The following is a 25,526-nucleotide window of genomic DNA, read 5'->3' as shown; positions in this document are numbered from 1 at the left end:
TTTACATTCAATGCTGACACACGAGCGTTGCACAGGATCGCCATAGTTTACATCTTCTCAAAGAGTCTGAATCCACCCGGCCATCTAAATCTTAAACGTAGATGATATCCTTGGCGTGAAATTGTTTCAAAGCCATGAACAGGGTAAAGGGTGCGCCTCCTAGATATCGCTGGGAACAAACAGTTGCCCCTGGAAGATATATCTCGCAGTGCGGACGAAACCCAAAACGCTGAAAGCAGGCAACTTTTCCCCTTGTCCCGCAGCTATGGTTTTAACAGACATTGGGAGATGGCCCGCAGGATGTTGGATTTTGAGAGTGCCACAGGCTAATGTGGCAGGACTCAACAGACGATTGAGGACTGAACCTTCGATCCGGCTAGCAGCAGTCGTACAAACCCCTCCTGTTCCGGCCATACTTGGGTGACAATGATTATCAAGAAACAGGCGCGCTTGAATATGTCCCTCTTCCGAGGTTGGCTTTGAGACCAATGCAACCATCGGAAGCATCGGGGACTGTTCATCAACCTGATTCCAGGCTTTGCATTTGCCAAGCTTCTCAGATATCCGTCCTCTAACTTCTCGGACGCGAGCGATGAGCTCAGAATTGCTGTCAATGGCGCTCACTGTCTCGTTGCCTTGGATGCCGAGGTCTTGCGCAGCGATGAACGCGATAGCATTGCCAACTTCGCAGTACGTAGCTTCGACTGTGCCAAATGTGCATTCGAGTGTATCTATCGGGTTGCCAGTAGGTAGCATTCGTTCAGGTGTTGCTGTCTGCGGCTGGATTCAGCATCGCAACGTTCAAGTTGAATCTGGCTCTACGACCAAACCTACCTGTGAATAGTCCATTAGAATAGGAGCACCGGTCCCGGGACATCCAGATATCGAATAGTCACCCTTCTCTAATGCTCGCCCATTTGAATCATCAATCGGAACATGGGCAATCAAAATTGCGCTTGTCCCAGTGTTGTAGATTTTGACCACTCTCTTGCGATTCTGCCAATTGTCTGTTCTTAAGAGTCCCTCATTGATTGCGAAAGGACCAACACCAGCCGAAATATTCCCACAATTAGCACCGTATGAGACGGTTGCTTCATCGAGACCGACTTGAGCAAATGTGTAGTCAACGTCTGCATCAGGTCTTTCCGAAGGCTGGACGATGGCAACTTTTGAGGTTACGATGCGTCCGCCGCCCATTCCGTCAATTTGGCCGGGATCAGGCGATCCCATGACACGTATGAGAAACTCATCTCTGGCTGTCCCTGATTTGGGAAGGTCCTTTGCATGGAAAAAGAGTGCTTTGCTAGTGCCGCCCCGGATGAACGTGGCGAACACATTAGGAGCTTTCAGGAGTTTTGCAGCAGCCATAGTTTGCGTTGCAGCTCAGGTCAACAATAATGAAGGTCCAGAATGATGGTTTATTGGAGAATCTCCTGAGAATGGCTGAGGCGTGGTGAGAAGTATGGTGTTGTCAACTTTCTTATGCTTAGGTATGTGACTGAAGCAATGGCCCGCACGTAGGATGGATTGTTCCGCGCCTAGTTAGTGCGGCAGCAGCACCGGAAGATACCATAAATTTCACCAGCCGCTGACGACAGAGGCGTCTTCCACCAATTACCTCAACTGTTATCTTGACAACAGTAACGGATGAAGGTCACGGTGTGAGCTGTGCACCTACTTCATTGCGCCATCAGTTCAGGATAAACAACTAATCAAAAGCCTCGGAATTGTTGCAACTTCTTCAGATCCTTAAGTCTTTGGCATTACTGTGCTCAATAGAATACGATAAGACTGTCACATGATCATCGTCCAAGAAAGCAAGTAGGTGACAGGTAGGATAATTAGAGCAAGCATCAAGGCAAGCTACGAAAGGTCCAGAATGGTTCGGCTCAATTATGCCACTGGAGTTCTTGTAAACCTATACAACGCATCGGTCTTCCCAACAAGATTCTCCACTGGTTCTGGACCTACCCCTAGAATCTGAACAAAGAAAAGTCACAGTCTTTGATGATGAGCAATGTTTCCCTACTTCTACTGGCTCCGAATCCCGAAGGTAATTGATGAGTGGCATGCTTTCTTGTACAAGGCTGTGAAAGTCCGAAAGATCCAATCCGATAGGTAGGTCGTTCGTACAATTACGGGGTTTCAGCAACACGTGAACGGAGCCGAGGTCAAGGGGCGCACTTCAGATGGAAGTCAAACCTGGGGGATCTCCGCACAAGCCTCCACGGCCCTGGCGGTTAATAATAAGCTCAACGCCATAAACGTCGTACTGCCTTGCCCGTCTTGATTCCTCTCCTCTACTCGACACCAAAGCCCAAAAGACGGTGCAAAAGTAGCATAATGGAGTCTGGATCTGGATCTCTGCGTCAAAGGTCCGCGGCGCGGATCGCCGCACTAAGAGGCCAATTAGTGACGGGAACGGTGCCGAGTAGGAATGACACCCGAACACCAAATACAACGACAACGAACCAAAGTCAGAATCCCGACAAAGATGGCTACCCAGCGAAAATTCCTCTTACGTACTATCCGCTCGAAACACAAAAAGCTTTCACTTACAATGAGAACCGGATGAAGAGCAAGCTATACGCGAAATACTGCAACAAAGATCTCTACCTCTACGCCGACATTCCGCAGTATATCCGCGAGCCAATGCCAGTAGAGGGCATTCTCCCAATCACAGAATCGCGCCGCCTGCTGGAACCGGGCTACCACGCTCACGAGAATGGATGGCGTTCCCTCCCCGACGGGACAGCGTACGTCACGTCACGGACTCGTTTCCCTGGATCGACAGGAGACATGGTCCGCTGGTGGTTCTGGTGGCACAGCGTTGAGCCCGAGCGCTATGCCCTGTGGTTTCCGTACGACCACCTGGCCGCGCGATCGACTTACGCGGACCGGCTACATCGCACTGACCTCTCTCACACGCAAAAATGGCTCGGCTCCACGCACCGTGTAACGGAGTTTATCGGTGCAACCAAGATGACCGTGAATATCCACTTTGTCGACCCGGCGCAGTACGGCCTGCCGTGGGAGGAGCTCAAAGCTGCGGGTTACGAGGCCGCTGTTTGTGCGGAATTGCGCGATGGCCTGGTTTCAAACCTCAAAATTGGGGATTTCCTTCACCTCTGGCGCAAGACTGAGGATGGTCTCGAACTGCGAAGTCGGTATTGGCTTGGTGGGGGCATTCACTACAAAGTGATGGGTATGAAGGTTGGGATCGACTACCTTGCTGGCGCGCTGGGTTTCAAGCATCGCATGGCTGGAGACAACATTGCCTATGAGCATTTCATTCATGATCAGACCGAGTTCACTAATTTGGCTTCTTTCCTGCCAAGTTTGTACGCAGATTATATGGACGGGAAGCTTTGAGCAGGATATACCATGTAATGCTGCCGGTGAATGAGGTTTTAGTCTTCTACTCCCCAGAGTGATATCAAAAGTCGAATAAAAGAGATACTGTGCCTTAGTGCCGGGGCTGGTAAGTCACTATAGTCATAATTAGAGCGATCTAGTTTGGTCTGTTTAATACCATCGTTCAAAATATCAGAGAAACCCAACCAGTAAATGAGCCCACGTTCTCAGGCATTCGATTCGTGGTAACCTTTCAGGACTATTATCAACTCTGCATGCGGGACATGAGGAAAAGGGTTAGTAGGATTGATGCACGGCTTCGGGGCAAATCTTTGATTTTCAGATGAATAATGATACCATTGTTGGGGACGGTAGACATAGTCGGTGTGTAGTTCTGTAGTAACCATTGCTTATTGGTGTGCTAAGCTAAACGTAATCCGAACTCACAATCTTTGATGAACCTCGAGCATATTTATGTGATATCTCACAGCCTAAAAACTATAGAACAGGTCCATCAAGTATATTAGTATTAACGGCTAGCCTTGTGATGCTAATGCAGTGCCGCGAGCAACTTGGCCAGGATTTGAAGTCATTGCGCAGTGCGATCGTATTGTCGCTTACACGCGTCCGTCTTTCGGATCCTCTGTGTCCAGGCTCATTATGCCGATGTCTTTCCAAGACTTCTACCGCGTCTTAGATTTTTTTACAGCAGCAAGCTGATACGGGTGGTCGTCTGGGTGATGACTCTGCATGGGATTGTGAACGCTTCAGATACCGGCTTCGTCAGATCATCATACCTTACTCAGTCAGGTACCCACTGTATTCTCCCGCTGCAGTTGATCTATGCGAAAACTTCTCAGGCCATTATGAATCTTGCGTCGTGGATGTTTCTCTCGAAACATCGCTAACAGAAAAGCGAACGGTGCTCGACATTGAAGTAGTCTTACGTGGTCGTGTGGTCGGATCATCTACCCCCTGATAGCGATGTCGATCGTGGACCTTCACATCTTGACAGAGGAGGAGGTATGAGCTATATAAACTGCTCTCGAGGTTGCATTCAACCCTACAATCTCAACAAAAATAACTACAATAACCCGACCTGCGCAATACGGGTCTGGCACATCTCTCAGTCAGTTGTGCATAACAGCCATCCTTGCCCCGTCCCCCCACATTCCGGGCCGTCGCGAATATCACAAATTCCCGCTGTCGTCTGCATCTGTTGGCCCCCTACACTAGACCTGCAGCCAATCGGGTCGCTGTGAAACCAAGCATCGTCACCAGGAGCTAGGATTCGAGACCCCAGAGGATCGTCAGGGCCTCCCCACCGGCCATGGAATAAACGCGTACGCATATCAGAAACAAACTAGAGTAGGGATACTGTCAATCTATTTGACTTCCTTGATCGGTGAAGGGTCAATTTGCCAAGCCACTGTATAAGACGCGCATGCAGTCCAACCTAGGAAGCTGTCAAGAGCAACAGCATCTGTCGCTTCTACCTCCTTGACTACTCCTTCGTCTACTATGTTTTCCAGCTTCCTTAAGTCGGTGCTCTTAGCATCAGGTTTAATGCCAGCTACGAACGCCCTGAACCATCAACTAATAGTCGGAACGTTCGGTACACCTTACCTGTACACCTTGGAATTTGAGGATGCTGCCCGCACGCTAACTTTAGCTGCCAACACGTCTGTAAACGTGAGCAGCTCATGGATCTCTTTAAGCGTTAGTAATCCAGACCCTTTCTACTAGTCAGTGACTCACGAACGGAATTAGCATGACAAGAAGGTCATCTATGGAAATGCTTTCGAAGACACAGGTAGTAGCGTCTACGTCAGCTATCCCCTCACCGATGATCTTCAGATCTCTCCCGGTAATATTGTGACATCCCAGGGAGCGTGCAAGCAACTCTCAATTTTCGTCAGGCCATCCCCCGTCTCCCCATATGCAGTCTATGGTCAACCATTTGGTGCTTGTGGAACCGTCATGTCGGTAGACTCGGATGGTCTTCTCGTTGAGTCGATTCAGGAGTACAACTACTCCTCTTCCTCTGGAGTTCATGGTACTGCTTTCGATCCAGCAGGAGCATTCATGTACTCACTTGATGACACGGGGAACGCCATTTGGGTACACTCTGTTGACAACACCACGGGAGAGTTGACGTATGTTGCCAATGTTACTGCTCCTGTTGAAGGCGCCGATCCTCGGCATGGCACTGTCCACCCCACTGGCAACTATCTTTACGTCGTTCACGAGGGGACGAATGAGGTCGGAGTTTACAAAATCGACACTAGCACGGGTATTCCAGCATACGCTGATATCTCATACCCTCTAATTCCTGACGGTGAGTCTGACTACAGCTTCCTGCATCCTTGAGGAGCTTCATGTTGCTAACAGTCTACTAATCAAGGTGCAAATGATACCGAGTACTGGTCGGATGAGGTTGCTCTGTCGTACAGCGCAAAATATCTCTGGGCTACCTCACGAGCACGCAATGCCAACAGCACCGGGTACATTTCAATCCTGGCTCTCAACGACGACGGATCTGTAAACAAGCAAAACTTCCTGACTCCCACGACCTCCAGCGGTGGAAGCGCAAATGCTGTCACCCCGAGCGATTTCGGCGATCAGTTTGTTGCTATCACTGATAGCTCTGCCGGCTTCGTGGAGATCTGGGAAATGGGCGATGATGGTGCCTCTGCCGATGTTGTGGCTCACTTGGACCTTAACGACGGAGGTTGCTGCGCAAATGTCGTTTGGCTCCCTTGAAGAACTGATGAGGGGCGCTGGTCATGAGAGGCTTCATAATCTTACAGGTTAAACTTTCTAGTCTAGCCTATGTAGATCCTTGTACGAGCTTGCTCGGCTTTGTCAATTGCGAGGCCATAAACTCGATTTACCACGGCAAATGAGTTCCATCATGATTCTGAAAAGTTCCGCTCACATCCCTCGACGCGGTATCAACCCTTTGCACAAGATCTGAAACGCTTTGCTCCACAGTCATGGCTCCGAGATCTTCAAGCTTCAAATCTGTACCGTCGGTTACGGATTTCACTATGTCCGTGGCGACGGTGCCGGGATGCAAGAGGAAGCTCGTGAGCCACATCTCCTCGAAATGCAATCTCCGAATGAACCAATTCATCGCAGCTTTGCTGGCTCCGTAAGGGCTCAATGCCGGCGGTAAACTCTCCAGGGACTCCATGCCGGAGATCGTACCAAGAATGGAGGTAACGGCTACGAAGACCGGACGACCAGTCTTACTAGCTCTGAGTAGCGGAGCTGTTGCCTGGAACAACAAGAGAGGTCCGATCGTGTTGACAGCAAGGTGATCTCTGATTGCAAAAGACGAAGTTTTGATGACAGGGCCACTCGAATGGGCAATACCGGCATTCGCGATAACGACGTCTAAAGCGGTGATGCTATGATCCCGCTGTAGTATCGAAACGGCTTTCGCGGGGTCGGTTTCGACGGAAGAGTCGATCTTGACGATGATGATTTTGGGGCCTCCGCCCTTTGGCAGGTCTAGTAGAGCTTTAGCAGGCCCTTTTGAAGGATCTCGGACTGTAGCTTCCACTTGTTGAGGATGGTCTCAACAAGAGGCTAGCGACAAGTCCTAAGCCAATGCCGCGACCAGCACCGGTGACTAAGAATGTGGTACGGCTCATATTGGTTAGAAATCCGATGTTGGGAATTTGAATGATGAATTGATGTGATGTTAGTGAAGTATATGAATGGCCGTGGTGCTCATTTATTTAAATATGCGGAGGGCCTAATGCTGCTGTCCATATAAAACTAGTCTTTGCGGGCCCGCTTCCAGTTACTGTCACGAAAATGCTGCTTCAAGATGTCCGACACGGACTCATAAAATCTCCGATCAAACAGGCGATTACAGTATACTCTAAATTCAATATGAATCGAAGACATGGTGAAACCCAGTCAGTTCGGACTAATCAAGCAACAATGGTGGCATATTCGATTTGAGCCAGAAGCGTGACTTGCAGCCATGAAGCGCCCGTGCGATATGAGTGCAATTCCATCCACATATGATTCATGTCAATTTCACCCCTACATGAGCCCTCATCCAGGAAGTCCACCGTTGGGTATTCTATCTCTCCGAACTGACACAGTGTTGAAGACTGGGTTCTACAGTTGACTGCAGTGATATACAATCACTGATCAATATACCTTCTTTAAGTTGATTGGACCTTTCTCTGTAGGCCATTGTTTGACCATCCCTAGTCAGCCGTCGGGCAAATTGTTTCCCCGCTCGTTCGTCCGTCAAGGCGGCAACCTTTTTCGAAAATATGAAGGGTGTCGCCCTTGAATCATGACTTCACGTACTGGGCTTCACTTTCCTTAGGTCTATAACGCGCGCCTATCACGCATCACGAAAGGGACCCTTGTGCCTCAAAGTTTGAGCTCTTTTTGATTCTTGGTGTATTAGTCATCAAGAAGATAGACGCTTCGTAACTCAATATAAGAGCTGTTGCGAATCGACTGAGACTTAATTCCGCCGAGTTGCCAAGCCATCACTTTCGCTCCAAGTCACGCGCGTTCATCAAAGCGAGTACAGATCGTCTCCGAGAGAGAGATACATATGCATGTTATATCTTTCAACTGCCTATCTAAGGTTTTAGTCGCTCGCCAACAGTGCATCGTTGCATACCTTGATGACCTGGATAGCAAGCTTACGTCTTTTCAAGAACGATACCGAGGGGTTAGCTTCGCTGACATCAGGCATCAAGTCGCAATCACAAGAGAGACTTTTTAATAAGTGCTGTCATCATATAGGTCTCTGAGGCCGCTGAATTTGCTTTGTCGGATCTCGGCAATGAAAGCATACCACTACGGTTGCGCAAGCTACTTTAATAAGGCCCTTTTTAGGTAATCGGAGAGGACTGTCAACTTCAAGCTTTGAAGTAGGGACTTCGCAGCCATGAAAACCAGGAAATTACGGTCGAGCCATCAGTATCATTCGTAATTATCTACGCTCAGTAAGTTACCTACTCCCCCTTCACCCAGCCCTCTTTCTCATTCTGCTCCTTGCTACGTCGACTCCATTCTGGGGCTACATCGATACCATCCTCCTCTTCCTTGTCGCCCTGTTCCTTGGTTTTATGAACCGTTGTTGACTTGTGCTCAGCTGGTGAGTAAACCGTGTACAAGATTAATGGTGTCGGCCCCTTGTTCAAGAATTGATGCTTGGTTCCTGCCGGTACAATTACCATATCGCCGGCTTTGACTTCTTGCTCCGTGCCGGCAACCTGCGCGAGACCCTTGCCCGATGTGAAGGTAAGGATTTGATCGACGGTATGAACCTAAGGCTTTGTAAGTCAAATTCATCGCAGAAATGGGGGTCAAACTTGTACCTCTTCGCCAATATCACCATCGACAGGTACAGTCATCAGGACTAGCTGGGAGTACAAGCCTGTCCAAAGAACACGGCGAAACTCTCCAGACTCGGACGGCAAGGCCGCAGTCATATCGGGGAAATACTGCATTTCCTTCTTGGGAGGATCACTGGACGGGGTTGGGAAGGTAGACATTTTGGTAGTCGAGAAAGCTTTCTTAGCTTGGACTGGTTTTGATGTGTGGGGGGGAATAGATAAACTGCTGCAGAGAGGGCGTAGAGCGCGATAGAGCTTGGAAGAAAACATCTCTGATATTTGTACTTGTCGCGTAGAAGGATCATTATTCCGCTTCCCAATAGGAAACCTTGGATAAAAATGCAGGGCTGTCAGGGATTAATATGATGATGATACTATGATTCTTCGGGGATTGATACGTCATCGATCAACCAGACTCCGTAGCCACCCAAACCCCGTCAGTCCCCCGAATCAATGAGCACATGTAACTCACAAGGGTGCGTAAGCCACGTAGATTGAACCTTACTCGTCCAAACAATCATGGTGGCATACTTTCAAGTTGATCAAGGTGGTGACGTGTGCGGTACCTTCGATCGTTTGTCAACAACAGCCGGAAGTACGCCGGGGTAGGCCCACTTCTCCGGGGAAGCGCCGGGGGCCCGGAGGTCGCCGGAGCCAGCCCACGGCTTGCGCTACCGTCACTGCTTTATGGCATATTCGAACCTTTCGTTACATTATTGAACCAAATGCATAGGTGGTTCCTTCAAGTGCTCAAACACCTGGACAATTGTGAAGGCATCTTGTCGTTTCACTGATGAAGACAACAGTCTGCAGCGTCGTTGGGAGTGCGGAACATCATCCCAAGTTGCTCCATCGAATCGATGATAATCAACACACTGGCTGCTACCAACTCCTCAATCGTCACACTCATTTCCGTTGACTCGTCCAGTCATTCTCGTAGATCTATTCAACTCAGTTACATCAAGCCTTAAACGTCAAATGCATGAATTCATGCTCGTCATGCTAGACTTAGTCCTACGAGGGGGCTGCGGGGACCAGCGACCTTCAGTGGTCTAGACCCAGCCCCAGTAGTTCTTCGAGGCTTTCCCTGACGCCCACGCTGTACACAAATGCACCTACATCATGCGCCACAGCCGGAGTCGACTCTCCATCCTCGCGGCGCGTCCCGGTCAAGATTTGGGACAGAAGACTCCTCGATATTCTCAGTGATAGTTACTGCTCCAGCGGCGCTTCTTATTTCGATTGCATTTGAACCTCAAGTGTTCACGCCGACTTAGATAAGTGAGTCTCGTGCCACCGTGATGCATAACATGCAATCCTGCAAGTGCGGGGCAAGCGATGAATCGGGCATAGTAGGACATGAACAGCTGTGCCGATAGCCGCCCACGTAAGCAGGAAGTTGTCGGTTGCTGCCTGCTTATGGTGAATCTAAATCTTTGCTTTCTGATTTCATAAGGACCTTGCTTCTTTATCTTGGAGTATGCTGACGTCTCAGCACACCCTGAAACCCTGAGCTTTACTCACCGGCGCGTATCCCATAGCCATTGTAGTCGAAACGCCATGGAGACCGCACTGAGAACCTTTCAGGGTAACTGCCACTGTGGCGTGAACCAATATGAGGTTCAATTACCAGAGCATCCGCCCTTGGTGGTTTGCGACTGCTCGCTGTGTTTTAAAAAGGGACATGTCTGGATCTACGATGCCGGTGATAGCTTGAAAATCACAAAGGGGTGCTCTAGCGAAACATTGACAACTTATACCGGATTGGATAGCGAGGCTTTGAGGCATGAGGTATGTTGACCTTGGTAGAAGGAGCATCACTAATGTAGTCTGAGACGACTGGCTGATAACAAGACGACAGTTCTGCAATATCTGCGGCACTGCTCTCTTCGGAACACACACTTCCGGCGTTCAAGCTGGGAAGAAAGGCATCAACTTTCGGGTGCTTGTCTCTGATTTCCAACATGTATTCATTAAGGGGAGAAACATTGTAACTACCGGTGCCCCAGATGCATATATGCCGTATCCAGGCTCTCTGAGGTGAGTTAAGCAAGACGAGTAGGAGGCTAGACACAGCTAACTCAAAGATAGCCTTGTTGAGAAGGCATCTACATCTGCGCCGGCTGAGTTTTGCGGTTCGCTGCCCGACGTTCCTGGAGATGACCTCACGCTATACACCGGAGGCTGCGACTGCGGTGCTGTTCAAATCGCGCTCAAGAGCAAGCCTCTGTCCGAAGTCCAGATCAAGGAAGATAATTGTAGTATATGTGTTCGCGTATGTGAAGAGTTCATGATCCGACTCATTGTGTTCAAAATGTGCTAATCTGCAACGGGACCTAGAATGGCTTCATCGGTGTGTATCCTCATCAGTCTGAGGTTAGTATCGTCGGTAAAGACCAGGCTCTGGACTATCAGTTTGGCCGCAAATTCAATGGCTCGCCTTTTTGCCGTACCTGTGGCGTGCACTGCTTTGGCAATCTGTATGGGCCGCCAAAGGAGTTGGTTGCCAAGCTTCCTGAGGCAAAGCAGGAGTTTGTGCGGAAGCAGCTCGAGATTCAGCCGTTGAATGTTCGTGTTCTTGAAGGCCTCGAGTGGGATAGTGTTAATATAGAGTGGAGCAATGACGGGACGGAGGGCTATGTTGTGTCGGAATGAGGAAACACCTTGTCTCATGGTCTTACTACAGCGGTTTTTGCGTATGATCGTGACCTCGAGGGGTTCATCTTTGTATTAAAATATTATAACTTATGGCTAACATCTTCAATTATATTTGTAGAGGGCAGTGCAGCTCTGGATGATGGGAGTGAAGCTGGCCTCAGACTCGGCTACCAACAGCTCAGTCAAAGCGGCTCAATGATCAACCGACACCAAGGACCGAACTGAAGACCAGGCTCCTTTGGAAAGGTGACGGCCTCCGGCCTTCATACTCGTCCCACACCCGACAGAGACTACACTTGCTTCCCACAACTTTTGCCAGTTTAACAAGCATTATCGGGGCAGGCCAGACCTCCAGTGCCATATCTGTCACTAGAGACGTTGCCGAGTTGAAGGGCAGCGCCGATAACACCACCCATACCCTCTCCAGCGATCATACCCGCAGCAATCGCATAGCAGGCCTAGCAAATAATTAGTTTCTGGGTCCAAGCAACAACGTGACAAAGCGGCATCAGCACTTACAATTTCGAAGGAAGCAGGCTTCCAGCGGCGCCAGATGAAGGCAATAATGGCACCGACAAAGGCGGCGTTGACGAAGACGGGACCAGGAATGACAAAAGACAGGGCAATGGCACCCCAGTTAGGCAGCCACTGCTGGTACTTCTCGCGGGGTCCAACCAGGTAGTAGTGACGGAAGATGACCTGGAGAATAGAGAAGATACCGAGGCAAATGGCGAAGATGCCGGAAGAGCGAGGGATGGGGACGTTGGGGCTGGTGACAACCTCGGCCACGGCAGCCCAGGCACTGACGGAAGGAACCAGGAAGGGGCAGTGCTCGGCCTCAGCGTCCGTAATGCAAGGGTAGGCAGTGGTGAACAGAACGAACAGGCCGGGCGCGAGCCAGACGGAGACGAAGGTTCCAATGGCCTGGGCGATGAACTGCTTGTTGGGAGGGGTGCCGAGCAAGAAACCGGTACGGAAATCGGACGTCAGAGCCGTAGCAACGTCAGCAGCACCGGCGGCGAGACCGGCGGAGATGAGGTTGATCTTCTGGGCGTGCTGGATGGTGTATCCGGCGCCGGTGGTGGTACCACCGATGACAAGCTGAGCGGCCTTGGCAGCAGCAGTAAGGGGCGTCTGATCAGTGACACCACCGATCTGGATGGCGAGGAAAGAAAACAGGAAGGCAAGGACCAAGGCGAGGATGGTGACACCAACGTTGACCTGCCATTGCAGACCCATAACGATGCAGGCCAGGATGATAGACGCGAAGAGACCAACAACCCAGATCCAGGTCTTGACCTGTTGCTCGGGAGTCGCGGGGTCCTCGACAGCATCAGCCTCGCGCTTCTCTTCCGCCTCAGCATACTTTGCGAAGAATTCGATGCGCTTGCCTTTCTTCATCGCGGTCTCGTGGATGGAGAGGCAAATTGACCTCCAGCCGGCGGCGAAGCCGAAGTAGATGATCTTCCAGTGGACGATAAGCTCACCCATGGAAGAGCAGACCATGATCATGACACCGGGCCACTAAGTAATGTTAGATCATGCTTCGTCTCGTGAGGGAACCAAGTATAGACTCACCAGCAGCCAGTATCGGGGGGATGGCGGGCCTTGACCGATGTGCTTCAGGGAGGTGAAGGAGTAGAGACCGGACCAGTTGGGGTCTTCGGAGGCCTGGACGCCGATGCATTCGCCGTCTGTTGATTACTGTTAGTGTCTGGCAAGTGAGAGTATCTAGAGGCTCCGAGAGGCTTACAATGAACCAGGACGGGTCCGATGACTCCCCAGGCAAGAACGGCTCCTCCCATCATGGAGCAGGCAGAGTTCATGCCAATAAGCATGCCGGAGCCAATGAAAGCGGTCGTCCACTCAAAGTACCTGCGGTCCGGTGTTAGCTAAAAATCACCACTGACATGACCACCACCCTCAATTTTCACTCACCATCCCCATGATTCGATGTTCATAGCAGAGCTCGTGTAGCCAGACCAGATGTGGATCCATGACATGACTAAGAGAAGGTCAGTCTAAAAATGGTCTCGTTTGATAAAAGCATTGACTTACTGTGCCAGTCGTAGAGAATTCCGATGGCGTAGTACGATGCCACGCGGTGCGCGATACAGACTCCAAAGGCAATTCCCAAGGCCTTGAGCTTAATAGCGGCCTCACGGGCGCCATTGACACCAGCGTGCATGGATCGAATAGTCAGGGCCGTGGCGGTCGAGGTCGGGAACATAAGCTTGAGCTCGCGGGCAGTGCGAATGATGAAAAACTTGCGCAGCGGCGTAACGAAGAACAGGCCGAAGAAGGAGCAGCAGAGAGTCAAGGTGAAGATCTTGCCAATATCACCAGCCGGCGTGCTAGGCATGAGATCGAGTCTGTACATGGCAGGGATACCTGCAACGAAGATACCTGCGATACCTCCGGCACCGGTGGCAGCAGCCTAAGTATGTTAGGTTTTGTGTTCCCGCCACTCATTATGGATTCAGGTCATACTCACTTGAACGATGGAGTTCTCTTGAGGGCCAAAGGTTCCACCGAGGATTGGAATGTTCGTTGTCGAAAGCATCTTCAAGATTCCGTATCCAAAAATGGCACCAAACATCGAGGCCACAAACGTGAAGCCGGTTTTCTTCAAAGCAATTGGATGTCAGAACGATTCACAATTGTAGAAATATCGCCGAATTTCGGTTGTCAAAGTTCACGATGGTGATCTCTCGGCCAGTCTAGGGCTGCGGGAAGGACCACTTCATGCCCAGAGAGAGGAATGAACTTACCAAGCCAAGATACAAGTTGGATGCATTCACCAAGGATCCCAAAATACAGCCAACAACAATAGCTCGAACGGTCAGGATGTTCTCCTCATGAGGAATATTCGCATCCATCTTCAGCGGGCGGTAGAGATCCTCCTCCTTGTGCTCCTCAGTCTCCGGTACCTTCGTATCGACGATGGGTTCCGTCCATTCGCCGCCCATTGCGCCCTTCTCATCGGGGTGGACGGTGACGCTGCCGGTGTAGGAGGGGCGGGGCTCGGCGCTGTCGACGCGGGTAGCCGGGGCCACGGCCGAGGCCGGTGCTACCTTTTCTTCGGTCATGGTGGGCTTGTCGGATGCTTTCTCCACAGCTGGACCTATTGCTCGACAAAGGGCAACTGGAAAGGTCGTGAAACACAAAACGCGGGCTGAAGGGGGGAAAAGCTGGAAAGAGTTTGAGAGGGCTCGCAGTCGTTATATGTCTTGACAAACCCGCCGTCGCATTCGCTCTGTGTGACTATCCCTGCCGACATGAATTTACCTGGAGCGATATGCAAAACCTCTCCCACTGGTTGGACCGTTGGAGAGGTTCTCGCGTCGAGCACACAGTGGCACGAGCTTACAGCAAAAGGACCCCGGACGAGACAGCTTGATGTGGTCATCCCTGCTCTCCCGATGTACAGGGAGCAGGCCAGATAAGAAAGCGGTACGTTTGTTCAGCGGGGGTCTGCATGTCGCTCCGGCCAGGTCGAAATTCGTCTAGTCCGAGTGAGTAGGCAGGCGACATGCAGACCCACGGCGCATGGCATTTGGCCACACCAGGAACGGGTGTCTGGGACGACGGTCAAGTCCTGTGGCAGTCGATCCGCGTTGGAGCTGCTGGGTCACCAGTCTGCTCTCGGGGTTTGTCTTGCCTGTCTGGCACTTTTGATGTAAGCCGCAACTGTTCATCGATCCTCAATTAGGAAGGTCCTTGACGATGTTACTTACTATGCCACAAACTTTAGGCAATCCACCAACGATCCTGAGGAGGAACAGTTCGGCTAATGGCTAATGCGAGGGCTGTGAGATTATTGGCCGACGAGGCTCATCAACTTTCTAGTGGCGTTCTAGAATACAGTATCATCGCATTGTTGTTAACAGCTTCAACCTGACTGGGCAGTCGATCGCCGAGACTGGAGGTCTTTCCCCAAAGAAGTACCCTCGTGTTTGGCTAGATGTTCCCATGGGATCGGAGGTAACACGACGTAGTGATACACTCTAACCGTCGAAAATGACCACTAGACGCCACTAACGGCGACTAAGAACCAAGGGATCATCAAAAGTGCCAAGTCCTTAAGCTTGATTGAAGGGTTCCTCGTAAACTCAGCTACAAGGCGGGCGGGTTACATTCCGCCCCCATCACGTCTACTAGCCTTCAGATAAAGTATGCAGAAGCATCCGGATCGCAGGCTTGAAGCAAGCAGAAACGCAGATATCCTTCGTCGCTATAAGAACTGGGTAGCTCGTGGCCCGAACATTGGCGCCGTCAGTTATCACGGGTGAGACAGCCTTGGAGCAGAAAGAAACCAATCTGCCTCGTCGAGTCGTCGAGTCGTCGAAATTCGCGGCGAGCAGGCCAGCAAACCATGTACGGTACCATGCCCGTGGTCTTGGCGACATAAAGCCTCCTGCAGCTTCCGCAACAGGTGATTTAAAGTCTTTCTGCTGAACTGGTCCTGATTGTCGTGCCATTCGTCGGAGGGCAACGGGACACGCTACAAAAGGTCCTCCCCGATATTGGACCGCAGGGGTCCCGATTGGCAGATGCCTCAATGGAGCTGCATGCCCTGAGCGGGATGCGTTCCAGTGGTATTGGAGTAGGCAACCGTAATGCGGATGCTTTGCCTTAGCCCCCTATTCAAATTCAACCTCGCCTAGCCTCAACATTGGTGTGTCCCATCATAACTCTCTCCAAACCGCGGAAAGCCGCATGAAGCCGTTGAGATAGTCAATGTCTTTTGCGCGAAGCTGTCTAGAGCCTGGAGTGCTTGAGACTCTAGAAAGTGGTAAACTGCGATTCATATTCCAACCGACATCGAACAAAGAACACAAGGCCGGTTGGGTACCCACGTTTCTGTGTGTCAGGTGAAATAAACCCATGTTCAGCACCATGTTAGAGCTGTCAGACCTGTTGTGCTCCCCGCAAAATGCTCTCCACAGGGGTCTGCCGTCTCCCGACTTAGCATTTGGGCCTGTGGCAAGGATGCATCGTGACAATTGTAGCACTATGGTCTGCCGCCCAACACCTATGGGCTCTTTATCTTGTCACTATAGGCACTGTCTTTATACACTTCTAATCCGAAATTTGTCTAAGTAAATCCTCCACGTGAACTTATACGTTTAGTCCTCATCATGACATGCCATGGTAATAGCACTCATTTCAACTAGCATTTCTTCAGAGCGACTTTGCATAATCTGGACGGACACATTGATGCCATGAAAAGGGAAGGAGGATGTGTTAGCGGACATTTGTCGTTACCCACTTGACTCGGCTAGGCTTACCAGCCGCTAGGGATTAAGCGCTTTGGGAAACTGATGCCGTTTCCCATCGATCAACTGCTAAGGCGCTGCGGAGCCGCCAAGACCTCAATTGATGAATTGATAACGAAAACTCTTCACTGGATCACTGACAATTCACTGTCGAAAGGATACATCGTGGTCGTAAAGCAGGACAGTTTCTCATTTGCAAGCCAATCAGACGTCCGTGTCAATTCTGTCTGTCATCTATGCCACAAATATCAACACATACAAACACACGATGAGACTGTTCGAGATAAGCCATTCGAGACACAGGTCTCCTCGCCGAGTCGCCGCCCTCAACCATCTTGACAAAGGCAACAATGTTTCAGGCGGCCATCGTCCTGCCAAGCAAGGCACATGCAAACGGACGTCTACTGAAGACTGGTCACAACTATCACTGATCTACCTTACATATGCCTTGCCTACGTGCCTACCAGCCTGCTTGACGAACTGGCAGGTCCCTCGCTGTCAACGGCTCACGCGCCGTATCTCACACCACTCGCTCCAACGTCGTTCAAAGTGCCATCCGGGATGGCTTGATCAGCTAGGATGAGGGTGTGTGAATGCCCAGAAACTAGCGGGCCATGGCGCACAAACAGCTGCAGGATTCCGCCGCCCGCCGCTGGCCACCTAACCCACCAGGAACCCAACTCTGCTCGCCGCTGCGCTCTGCTGACGGTGGCCTGGTGCAGTGTGTTACAATGCAGCCCTGAAGCAGTCGTGCTCTCCGCCGCACCCAGGCGATGGCCAAGCCATCACGGTAACTTTGCCAATGCTTCCAAGCCGGGCTCAAAAGCTTTGGTACGTTGGCGTGGCCTTCGCAAAGCTTGACTCTCTCCCCTGGTCGCTAGTGCCCGACAGGTCGAAGACATGTAAACCGCGCCCTTGACACATGACCGAGATGTTGAAGGACTTCTGTTCTCAGTCCAACACCAAAGAAGAAGCTGCAGAGAGTAGCCGAGATCATTTTCCATGCCAGCTTACAAACGAAAATGACAGTTTGACTTCACAGCTCGCCGAATCCTTTCTGAGACTAGGTCTGCTCGATCAACAGCAGCTGGCGAAACTCCAGGCCTGTCATATCTTTTTACACTCTATCGCCGCCCAAAGGAGCGTGGTTTGAGCCGCCGGGGCGGGTTCCGCGCGTTGCCTCCCGCACCGAATCCTTCCTCGCCGTGCCCGACTTACTCAGACCGCAGACCATTCGCAAATGGGAGCTGGCACTGCCGTATCTAAAGTTCTGACAACCGCCCGACCAGCACGAGCCACTGAGCAGAGGTGAGAGAATGGCCAGGAAGGAAATCGCCCCAAATCCAGCCCCCGGACATTGACTCCCAAAAGGGCTTCGCGCCGTCCCTTTGAGCAGCCAAATCGTGGCCTCCGCAAACCACCCCTGGTTCCCCCCGCCACCCGTCCACCATTCAACCGTGCTCTCGAACGCGCCTGGAACCTTTGAAATCGGGCCAGGGGATTTTTGCAGAGTGCCAAGGCTCTAAGTCGGCGCACACGCGCCCGACCCGACGCCCTTTCGCGAAGCCTGTTTGGGCCAGCTCTTCGGTCCTGCTCGTCAGATCTCGGTAATCAATAGCCCTTTGCAACACTGAGCATCTATGACTCTTTGGCGTGTATCTCGTTCGCTAGCCTCACGGATCAGCGCCCGGCGCCACACGTCGACTTTTGGCCTGTCCATCAGCCTAATTGGAGTCATGACTGCAAGCAAACAGGCAAGCAAGCTCGAAAGTAGCCTATCGTTACTTGACTTTACCAGTTGTCGCGCGATAAGACAATGCGATCGCCATCAAGCAACTCGAGTTATGCTCTTTCGTCTGTCACTTTCGCCCGTTTGAGAAGATCGCTACCACACATGTCGAGAAATGAGTGTGACAATAACCAACTCACACAACCCGGTGATAGTCCAGGTTACTCACGACTTTAAACATTTAGACAACCTCATGTCTTAGGCTACCCGTCAGGTAAGAGGCATGACGCCACCATCGTTCTGGCGAAATCTTATGTGCTGGTTTTGAGTGCTGGCAACGCTCATAGGCAAGTTCCAGAAGCTTTCGTAACTGACTATCGACTCCCGGCCCGCAGTGAGGATAACGCCTGTTGTGCAAACCCTCGCTGCATCTTGTCAAATTGAACTTGACTGACAACCTCACACAACCTGAACATCCTCAACAGTCGCGTGACTCGTGACAGACCAACTCCCATCCATCAGACCGTGTACATAAGCATCCCCAACCAGCGAGAACCTCTTAGCATCCTCTATCGGTCTCATGATGTAGGGAACCCTACCACCAGCAAGGACCCAAACTTCGTCGCCTATGCGAGCCGATAACTTTGCCAATCCGATAAACCCTTGATCAGTAACAAACAGTCGTCTGTTCATAATGATAGGAGTCATCAAAGTGTGGTATGACCTGCCGAGTGGCCCTTGGAACTGCGATGGGTGCCCCAGTTGCGGGTGTGCCAGTATGTAGTGAACGATGTGATGGATTTCATCCAGGGATGGAATGAGCTCGCTATGAGCTTTTTGAAAGTCGGACGAAAGGATGGAGCCGAATTCGCGGCTCTCGTGTCTTTCCAAGCCATGCCCATCTCTATTGAGATATGTCGTCAAGTCAATTGTGAACCACTGCTTGAAGCCTTGTGCATGTTTTGGATCAGCTCCTCCTTCGGCGGCTGCCCCCGTAGATGTGGTGGGAGTCTCGCCCAAGTCGTATATCAAAGTCCTCCACAGAGCTTCAGCGCTATCCGCGGTACTTGCCGGGTACCTTTCGGGCAGATGAGGAATGCAGAGAGCAACTTGAAGCGCAAAAGGGCTGAACTTGCCATAATTAGGCGGAATGAATGCAATCTTGCCGGCCCTTTTCCCCCGGAAAGTAATGCAATCACCGTTGTGACGAGGTAGAGGCTCTACAGGAATACCAGCAGAGGCTTTGAACTTTGTTACGGAGGAAAGTAAGTGGCCTTGATCTCCTTTGATGGCAAAGTCTGGCACCCAAGAAGGCATACCAGTCGTTTTGATAAATGTCTGATCTGTAACGAGAGACAGCAGACTCAGACCTCCACTGTTGCACAGCAGGAACTGGGCGACATTTGTAAAGACTTCGGCGGCAGACCGTGAAAAGTCAACTTCTGGGAATCCGCTGGCTTCTGGTGGGCAAATCATCTTGGCCATGCCAAAGGTCGAGTAGACTCTGTCGACCGTCACAGTGCAGTCCTTTGACGTGGCGATAAAGAGCAATAATGACCATGTCTGAACCCATTGCTCCCGACTTTCAGCTCGGAGGCAGCTCGAGAAGGTACTTCGAAGGGGAAATATCTCAGTCCAGCCTCGAATGAGACGAATGCCTCTCAACTCGGGAGCAAGCTTTTTGTTGTGCATTGTGAGTTCTGATAGACCGTTGCTCCAGGCCTGGACGATTCTTCTCAAATCCCAGGTATCAGCCCAGCTCAAGACATGGAAGTCGTTTCCAACAACAAAGACAGGGTTGCTGGCGACCACAGCCTCCTGCAAGGTCCAAGCCCTGAAGAACCAGCACCTTGTCGCGAAGAACATGAGATATGTGATCCACTGATTCTTCAGCGAGGTATCCTCGAGCTTGAGCCCAAGATCTACCAGGAGTCGTTCATCGCCGGGTCCATACGACTGAAGCCACTTGAAAAACTCCTGAAATGAGGACATTTGTTTCTGATGCTCTCTGATTGCCGGCAACAGCTCTCTGTATATCCAGTACAGACCCTGGAGGTCTCGATCGTGCTTCCCTAGCCAGATGTAGACCGCTGAAGACTGCGCATAGATCTCACCCATGAGTGGGATCTGGACGGCCTTTTCTTGAGGGTTCGTCTGGTCTATGCAGACGGCATCGATCCAAACGTGAGGTATGTGTGCACCGCGTTCCTCGGATCGACTCGTCAAGCTTAGAAGAAAGTCAGATAGGTTCTCAGTCATCTCGTACTCTGAGAGCCGCGATGAGTCGACCCAGGTACAGTCGCTGATGAAATTGTCGTCGCTTGACACGCGACGATAGTCTCCGGGCTGGACCAAGATGAGCTTCGCTTTGGCGATCGTCTTCTCAGGCTTGACACTGTATGGCCCCCATTGCTCCGTAGATGTGACTGGATGACCCCATGTGTAGGACAAAGCAGCATACTTCGTAGTTGTCTTTTCAGTGTCGCCCAGTACTACCTGGTTTAGTGTCGCAAAGATCTCGAGGTTTTCCTCGTTAAATTTGAGAATCTGGACTACTCTAATCGAGCGCGATGTTCTCAAAGGTTCGTATGTAAGTGGCTTCAGGTTCGTAAAGTGACGGGTTGATCTTGGTGGTGATTGTGATCGATGTCGTCCACGAATCGCAACCTTGGTGCTCGAAACTTGTTGCTTTGGTTTGAAGTATCGTCGGTCCATTGTACTTTAGATGAAGCATTTACTGATCCTTGGATACTCATCCAAGTCTCCTCAAACGCCGAGCTTTCCCCCCGTTCAGTGATCGAATGGCTAAGATTTATGTCGGTATGCGAGAAATTGAGAGCTCTAGGCACCAGGCTCCGGTTGTCGGCATCGGTCATCCGGCTCCAAAAGTCTTGTCCAATCGTTGAGCTGACGAGAGTGTGACCCTAGTCCAGCCCCATCACAACAAGGTGGCTTGATGGCTTCAAGTCTTCTTGTTGAGCGAAGTTTTCATTGACGAATATATCTTTCTGAACTTAATTCAGTTTCAATGATACCCCCCGGAAGTTGATGTATAAGGTATGGGCAGAATTCTTGTTGTTGATCCAGAACAATTGTTGTCGAGACCGATTCGCCGCGCCAAGCGACTTTGGTGAGTTTTTAGTTAGAATATGTATAGTTTATGTGTCCTTTCTGCGTAGCTCAATGCTGCTCCTGCTGCGAAGGCGAGGGTTGAAATTGACGAGAGCATTTGAATCCTAAATATGTCATCTGACTGAGTATCGCCAACTTCGTCTCGTTTCGTTGGGACAAAGTAAAGATTGTAAGTCCGATGCATTACCATCATGTGCAAACTCAGCGTAAGTGTGATAATTTTTTGTGATCCATCAACTCTTAGAAATCTCATTCGACATCAGTTCTGTTCTCTACAGTATGATGCGAATATGCTTGTTCTGGCTCTAGTCTACAACGTCTCACGCAGCCTGCCGTCGCCTTCCCCTCTCCCTTCCAAATACCTTGTGCCCCGAGAGACTAAAGTCTTCCAGGGTATCCGTCAAAGTTTCTACAGAGCCCAGCGTCATGGTTGACTCATCGGATCCGCGAGAAGAGAACGAACCTTCCCTGCAGGGCCGTCTTCTATGATGAGCGGGATGTCCACACCTACGCCGACTTCTCAACTTATCTGGCTTCCCAGATGATTGAGACGCAGTATCTGCAAGTGATTCATCAAAGCTGACACTTCGGCTGAGAATTCCAGTGCCCGTGTTGGATGATACCTCGAGCTCCTGATCCGCTGCAGTGCCCGACTTTCCGTGCCTGCTTCGTCTGTGAAACTTCTCCGCTGCTGCTTCTGCTGCTGCGAGGCGTCTTGGTGGACGCCTGTCTAGCTTCCTGCGGGATGATGTTCTCTTTGCCTTTGAATCATCGGAGGGTTCGGGCGTCTCTATATCCCTTCCTTCTTTCGAACTAGAAGCTTTAAGCTGCTCTACGTGCGCCACAGCCTTGTTGTGATTTACGTCCTTAGGTGGTGTCGCAGGCGGGGTATCACAGTCGGTGACTTCTAGCTCTGGTCGCAATGTCGTCGCCCGACTCAAGGGTGTTTGCAAACTCAAGTCCTCGGGGGAGAAACTGATGAGATCCTCTACTCCGGCTTCTTCCTCCATGACTGGCTCGAGATCTGATGTTGCAACAGGCGACTCGTCCGCACTTTGCTCCACTGATGAGCTGGTACGCGTGCTGAAAGAGGCATATCTTTGGAGCGCTCGTCGGTATGTCTTAGTGTTGATTAAGTCGTAGTCAAAGTCAAACTCCGTGGTGCTAATGACTGAGTCCCTGTTCCTCGGGACACCGATCACGCTGCCTTCATCCAGGGAATCGGGACTAGCTGGTCGGAAGTCAGGTACATCTGGGTAGTACGCCGCAGGTTCTCGGACATCTTGCTTTGCTGCGTTCAAGGTTGACTGATTTTGCATCAACAATGTCTTTATGTCCTGGGTTGATCGACTATGGTAAGATTAGCAGACGTAGAATAATATGCGACGCATAGTCACTTACAGGTTCAACGTCTGCGTCAATAGCGTCAACGTAGCTTTCTTGCGGTCTAGTCGCCCAAGCAGCCGTGTCATTTCTCCCTCCTTCCAGAGGACTTTGATCTTGGTCTTCCAGTCACTCCGAAGAAACAGATCCTCGTACTCTTTGCTGATAGACAAAAGCGTAGCATGACACCCGTTGACGGCCACGGTAAAGACATCCTCCAAGCCTAGCCGGTCAATGGCTTCTGGATCCTGAAGCACGACGCTCTCAACCTGTCGGAGCGCTATTTGTACCGCATGTACCTCTTCAGCAATGTCTGCTACGTTTTGAGGTGCGTCGTCGTAGGCGTCGATGGTCTCTTTAACTTTCCAAGAGGCTTTCAGGACGGCGCCTGCCAGAGAAGCTGCAGCAGTGACAATGGTTACAGGATCCATGATTGTGGGTGGAAGAGTAAGCACCCTGATGTGTGGCCGATCTTCGAAAATCAGGGTACTGCTTTGGTTTTGTTCTCGTCCTTGGTGCGAACTTTGTTTCATCGGGCCGTGCATGTTGCGATGGAGATGCAGTTTTGAAACACCAGGCGAAGTGGAAATGCCGAGGTTGTTCAACATAAGCTTCATTGCACACGCATCATGCTCTGATCCGCTGCAGTTTACCTGTAAAATTTGAGGCCAGAGATGATGTCTTGATGGCAACTTGTGAACATCTGACTGAATCTCATACTACTCCATGTTTCTATGTCAGTCCATAAAGGTACGCGACCTCATTTGAACTCAAATGCCTCAAGCTCCTGGAGTTTTCCATGACCTCAAGAGGGAGTCAACACGGCTCAAAACAAGGAGAGAAAGGCCAACAAAGGCTGGAGTACCATTTAGAAATAAATGCTGATTACGTATCTACCTAAATTATGCTGTCGGTCATATACTATGGCTTAGGTAGTTGAAAGCTCACTATTATGCCGGTTTTATGAGCAGAGTGAAAGTTTTGAGCGTATCCTCAAACGTATCATTTGGGCACTTGCGAAACAGGCACCTCATATGTACTGGAATGTTGCAGACACTCTTAAATTGAAAGGGAGTTGAAGATGTAGTGAGTCTCATCAGGGGTTGAATAAACTCTCGCCAAGCCAAGGTGGCATTTCTCACGAAGTACGGGTCTGCCGTTGTGTTTTATCGCTAATGCCAATCACTTGAGCAGTGGTGAGTGGATAAGAAGCGGTTGTGTCGCTGTCCTTCACTTCAAGTAATGCGCTGAAATGAGTGCCGAGACCTTCATTCTTCGATTGATGAGGTTAGCCCACAAGATATAAAGCTACTGCTTCATGATGTCTCTCCGCAACGGGGTGCATCCAGTGAATCTGTGCTTGTGAGCATCCGTTGTAGCAAGGGGAAGTCATTACGCTAAACCGAATTTAGGGCCTTACGAGAGACTTTCAGCTCGGTTTACGGAACCGAGCTAATTAATCCATGATCCCCGCTCTTGCATAGCTGAGTGAGCTGTGCTTCTTTGGCTGACTGGGTACGGTGCGTGTGAGGTCACCCCGCGGTGGCTCCCAACGGTTGGCCCCAGGGCCCTCGAACACGTCTAGACTTTAGACACTATGGCGGGCTGTCTGACGCCGTCTCATAGCTAATGTTGACCTCGGACTACATCATACAACTCCGCCCAGCTCTCACTTACTCAGGCATCACAAAACATAAGGGGCCGGTGAGCTTTTGGGCCACCTGAAGTCATGAACAAGGCGGCAAAGGAGCATGGCGTGTCAACACTGCGTGTGCTGGCGGAGCTTCCAAGAGCCCCCAAGAGACCCCAAGACCCCCTGGCCCGAGAGTCCGGTGGATGATCTCACAGGTTTGCGGATCAAGTCCAGGCTCGCCAGACTCTCAAGGCCAATGGATGTTTTGCCCAGGCCGCCCAATAGCCCCCCTAGGCGCATTCCCGTCGTTTACTTTCGTATTTGTCTTGGCGACGCACAATCCATCCGGCAAAGGGACGAGTCGAGATTGGATGGCAGGATGGGTAGGCCCTTGCACCGCCCCAATGCCCAGGCGAGCTGTGCCTCTTGGTGCCTCTTAGTAGCCTCTTGGTGTTGTTCTTCTGGCTTTTCCACCGCGTCATTGTCCTTCTTGAAAGCATACCTCAGGCCTGGCTGTTCCAAGGTTCAATATTCTCCTCTTGTGCACCCTGACGGATGAAAACCCGCTACCATCTCGGTCGCTTCCAGTTGGAACTTGGTCCCATGTCGCCAAGGCAAAGCCATGAATCAGCAGGAATCCTGAGAGGATGCTCGTGAGGAGTCCACATCTGCGCCAAGATGCGCGAAAGGGGAACAAAAGTAGCATGACTGCCGCCAATATGCTCTTCCCCGGATTTTCTCCCAGATTAACTTGCTCTAGCTGCTTTCCGCATCTTCCGGTCGTTCGCCTGCGCTTCTCCCTAGATAATTCCAACTTTGCTGATCCTCCTTGTTGATTCTCAAAGTTGTTCTCGTCCACGAGCAGCAGCCTACTCCCAAAACGTACCAAGTTGAACAATAATAACGTCCAAAACTCGACCCCGGCGGTAAAAGATCACTTAGCCTGCGTCAAGGGAATCCTCCAGAAACTGCGCCCT

General features: G+C 50.9%; 12 protein-coding genes across 12 annotated transcripts; 6 read left to right on the top strand and 6 right to left on the bottom strand.

Moving 5' to 3' along the window:
• Positions 1 to 159: 159 nt before the first annotated feature.
• Positions 160 to 1,368, bottom strand: CPAR01_11323 (DUF453 domain protein; the record flags this gene model as incomplete). The annotated part of the gene is made up of 2 exons (XM_060495582.1): positions 160 to 774; positions 835 to 1,368. 2 exons carry the CDS (start codon positions 1,366 to 1,368, stop codon positions 160 to 162), a joined length of 1,149 nt encoding a protein of 382 aa, XP_060345930.1.
• A 975-nt stretch (positions 1,369 to 2,343) lies between these two features.
• CPAR01_11322 (PhlG protein) lies at positions 2,344 to 3,372 on the top strand (the record flags this gene model as incomplete). The annotated part of the gene is made up of 1 exon (XM_060495581.1): positions 2,344 to 3,372. The coding sequence occupies one exon, from the start codon at positions 2,344 to 2,346 to the stop codon at positions 3,370 to 3,372; it is 1,029 nt and encodes a 342-aa protein (XP_060345929.1).
• Positions 3,373 to 4,875: 1,503 nt separating this feature from the next.
• Positions 4,876 to 6,117, top strand: CPAR01_11321 (uncharacterized protein; the record flags this gene model as incomplete). The annotated part of the gene is made up of 3 exons (XM_060495580.1): positions 4,876 to 5,073; positions 5,125 to 5,692; positions 5,759 to 6,117. The coding sequence occupies 3 exons, from the start codon at positions 4,876 to 4,878 to the stop codon at positions 6,115 to 6,117; spliced, it is 1,125 nt and encodes a 374-aa protein (XP_060345928.1).
• A 127-nt stretch (positions 6,118 to 6,244) lies between these two features.
• CPAR01_11320 (short-chain dehydrogenase) lies at positions 6,245 to 7,013 on the bottom strand (the record flags this gene model as incomplete). Its single annotated transcript, XM_060495579.1, has 2 exons — positions 6,245 to 6,870; positions 6,923 to 7,013. The coding sequence occupies 2 exons, from the start codon at positions 7,011 to 7,013 to the stop codon at positions 6,245 to 6,247; spliced, it is 717 nt and encodes a 238-aa protein (XP_060345927.1).
• Positions 7,014 to 8,351: 1,338 nt separating this feature from the next.
• On the bottom strand, positions 8,352 to 8,894 carry CPAR01_11319 (cupin domain-containing protein; the record flags this gene model as incomplete). Its single annotated transcript, XM_060495578.1, has 2 exons — positions 8,352 to 8,666; positions 8,718 to 8,894. 2 exons carry the CDS (start codon positions 8,892 to 8,894, stop codon positions 8,352 to 8,354), a joined length of 492 nt encoding a protein of 163 aa, XP_060345926.1.
• Positions 8,895 to 9,713: 819 nt separating this feature from the next.
• On the top strand, positions 9,714 to 9,987 carry CPAR01_11318 (uncharacterized protein; the record flags this gene model as incomplete). The annotated part of the gene is made up of 2 exons (XM_060495577.1): positions 9,714 to 9,773; positions 9,826 to 9,987. 2 exons carry the CDS (start codon positions 9,714 to 9,716, stop codon positions 9,985 to 9,987), a joined length of 222 nt encoding a protein of 73 aa, XP_060345925.1.
• Positions 9,988 to 10,295: 308 nt separating this feature from the next.
• Positions 10,296 to 11,390, top strand: CPAR01_11317 (glutathione-dependent formaldehyde-activating enzyme; the record flags this gene model as incomplete). Its single annotated transcript, XM_060495576.1, has 4 exons — positions 10,296 to 10,526; positions 10,597 to 10,775; positions 10,827 to 11,010; positions 11,076 to 11,390. 4 exons carry the CDS (start codon positions 10,296 to 10,298, stop codon positions 11,388 to 11,390), a joined length of 909 nt encoding a protein of 302 aa, XP_060345924.1.
• Positions 11,391 to 11,713: 323 nt separating this feature from the next.
• On the bottom strand, positions 11,714 to 14,482 carry CPAR01_11316 (oligopeptide transporter; the record flags this gene model as incomplete). Its single annotated transcript, XM_060495575.1, has 8 exons — positions 11,714 to 11,851; positions 11,913 to 12,917; positions 12,972 to 13,087; positions 13,147 to 13,268; positions 13,332 to 13,398; positions 13,452 to 13,830; positions 13,888 to 14,019; positions 14,165 to 14,482. 8 exons carry the CDS (start codon positions 14,480 to 14,482, stop codon positions 11,714 to 11,716), a joined length of 2,277 nt encoding a protein of 758 aa, XP_060345923.1.
• Positions 14,483 to 14,925: 443 nt separating this feature from the next.
• CPAR01_11315 (uncharacterized protein) lies at positions 14,926 to 15,168 on the top strand (the record flags this gene model as incomplete). The annotated part of the gene is made up of 2 exons (XM_060495574.1): positions 14,926 to 15,072; positions 15,148 to 15,168. The coding sequence occupies 2 exons, from the start codon at positions 14,926 to 14,928 to the stop codon at positions 15,166 to 15,168; spliced, it is 168 nt and encodes a 55-aa protein (XP_060345922.1).
• A 1,772-nt stretch (positions 15,169 to 16,940) lies between these two features.
• On the top strand, positions 16,941 to 17,255 carry CPAR01_11314 (uncharacterized protein; the record flags this gene model as incomplete). Its single annotated transcript, XM_060495573.1, has 1 exon — positions 16,941 to 17,255. One exon carries the CDS (start codon positions 16,941 to 16,943, stop codon positions 17,253 to 17,255), a length of 315 nt encoding a protein of 104 aa, XP_060345921.1.
• A 1,605-nt stretch (positions 17,256 to 18,860) lies between these two features.
• CPAR01_11313 (uncharacterized protein) lies at positions 18,861 to 21,116 on the bottom strand (the record flags this gene model as incomplete). The annotated part of the gene is made up of 1 exon (XM_060495572.1): positions 18,861 to 21,116. One exon carries the CDS (start codon positions 21,114 to 21,116, stop codon positions 18,861 to 18,863), a length of 2,256 nt encoding a protein of 751 aa, XP_060345920.1.
• A 737-nt stretch (positions 21,117 to 21,853) lies between these two features.
• CPAR01_11312 (uncharacterized protein) lies at positions 21,854 to 23,005 on the bottom strand (the record flags this gene model as incomplete). The annotated part of the gene is made up of 3 exons (XM_060495571.1): positions 21,854 to 21,942; positions 22,045 to 22,883; positions 22,935 to 23,005. The coding sequence occupies 3 exons, from the start codon at positions 23,003 to 23,005 to the stop codon at positions 21,854 to 21,856; spliced, it is 999 nt and encodes a 332-aa protein (XP_060345919.1).
• Between the last annotated feature and the right edge of the window lie 2,521 nt (positions 23,006 to 25,526).

Source organism: Colletotrichum paranaense, assembly GCF_030867605.1.
Source record: "Colletotrichum paranaense strain IMI 384185 chromosome Unknown Scaffold_9.1, whole genome shotgun sequence".
NCBI classification, from domain to species: Eukaryota; Fungi; Ascomycota; class Sordariomycetes; order Glomerellales; family Glomerellaceae; genus Colletotrichum; species Colletotrichum paranaense.
This window is presented reverse-complemented; position numbering and strand designations above follow the sequence as displayed.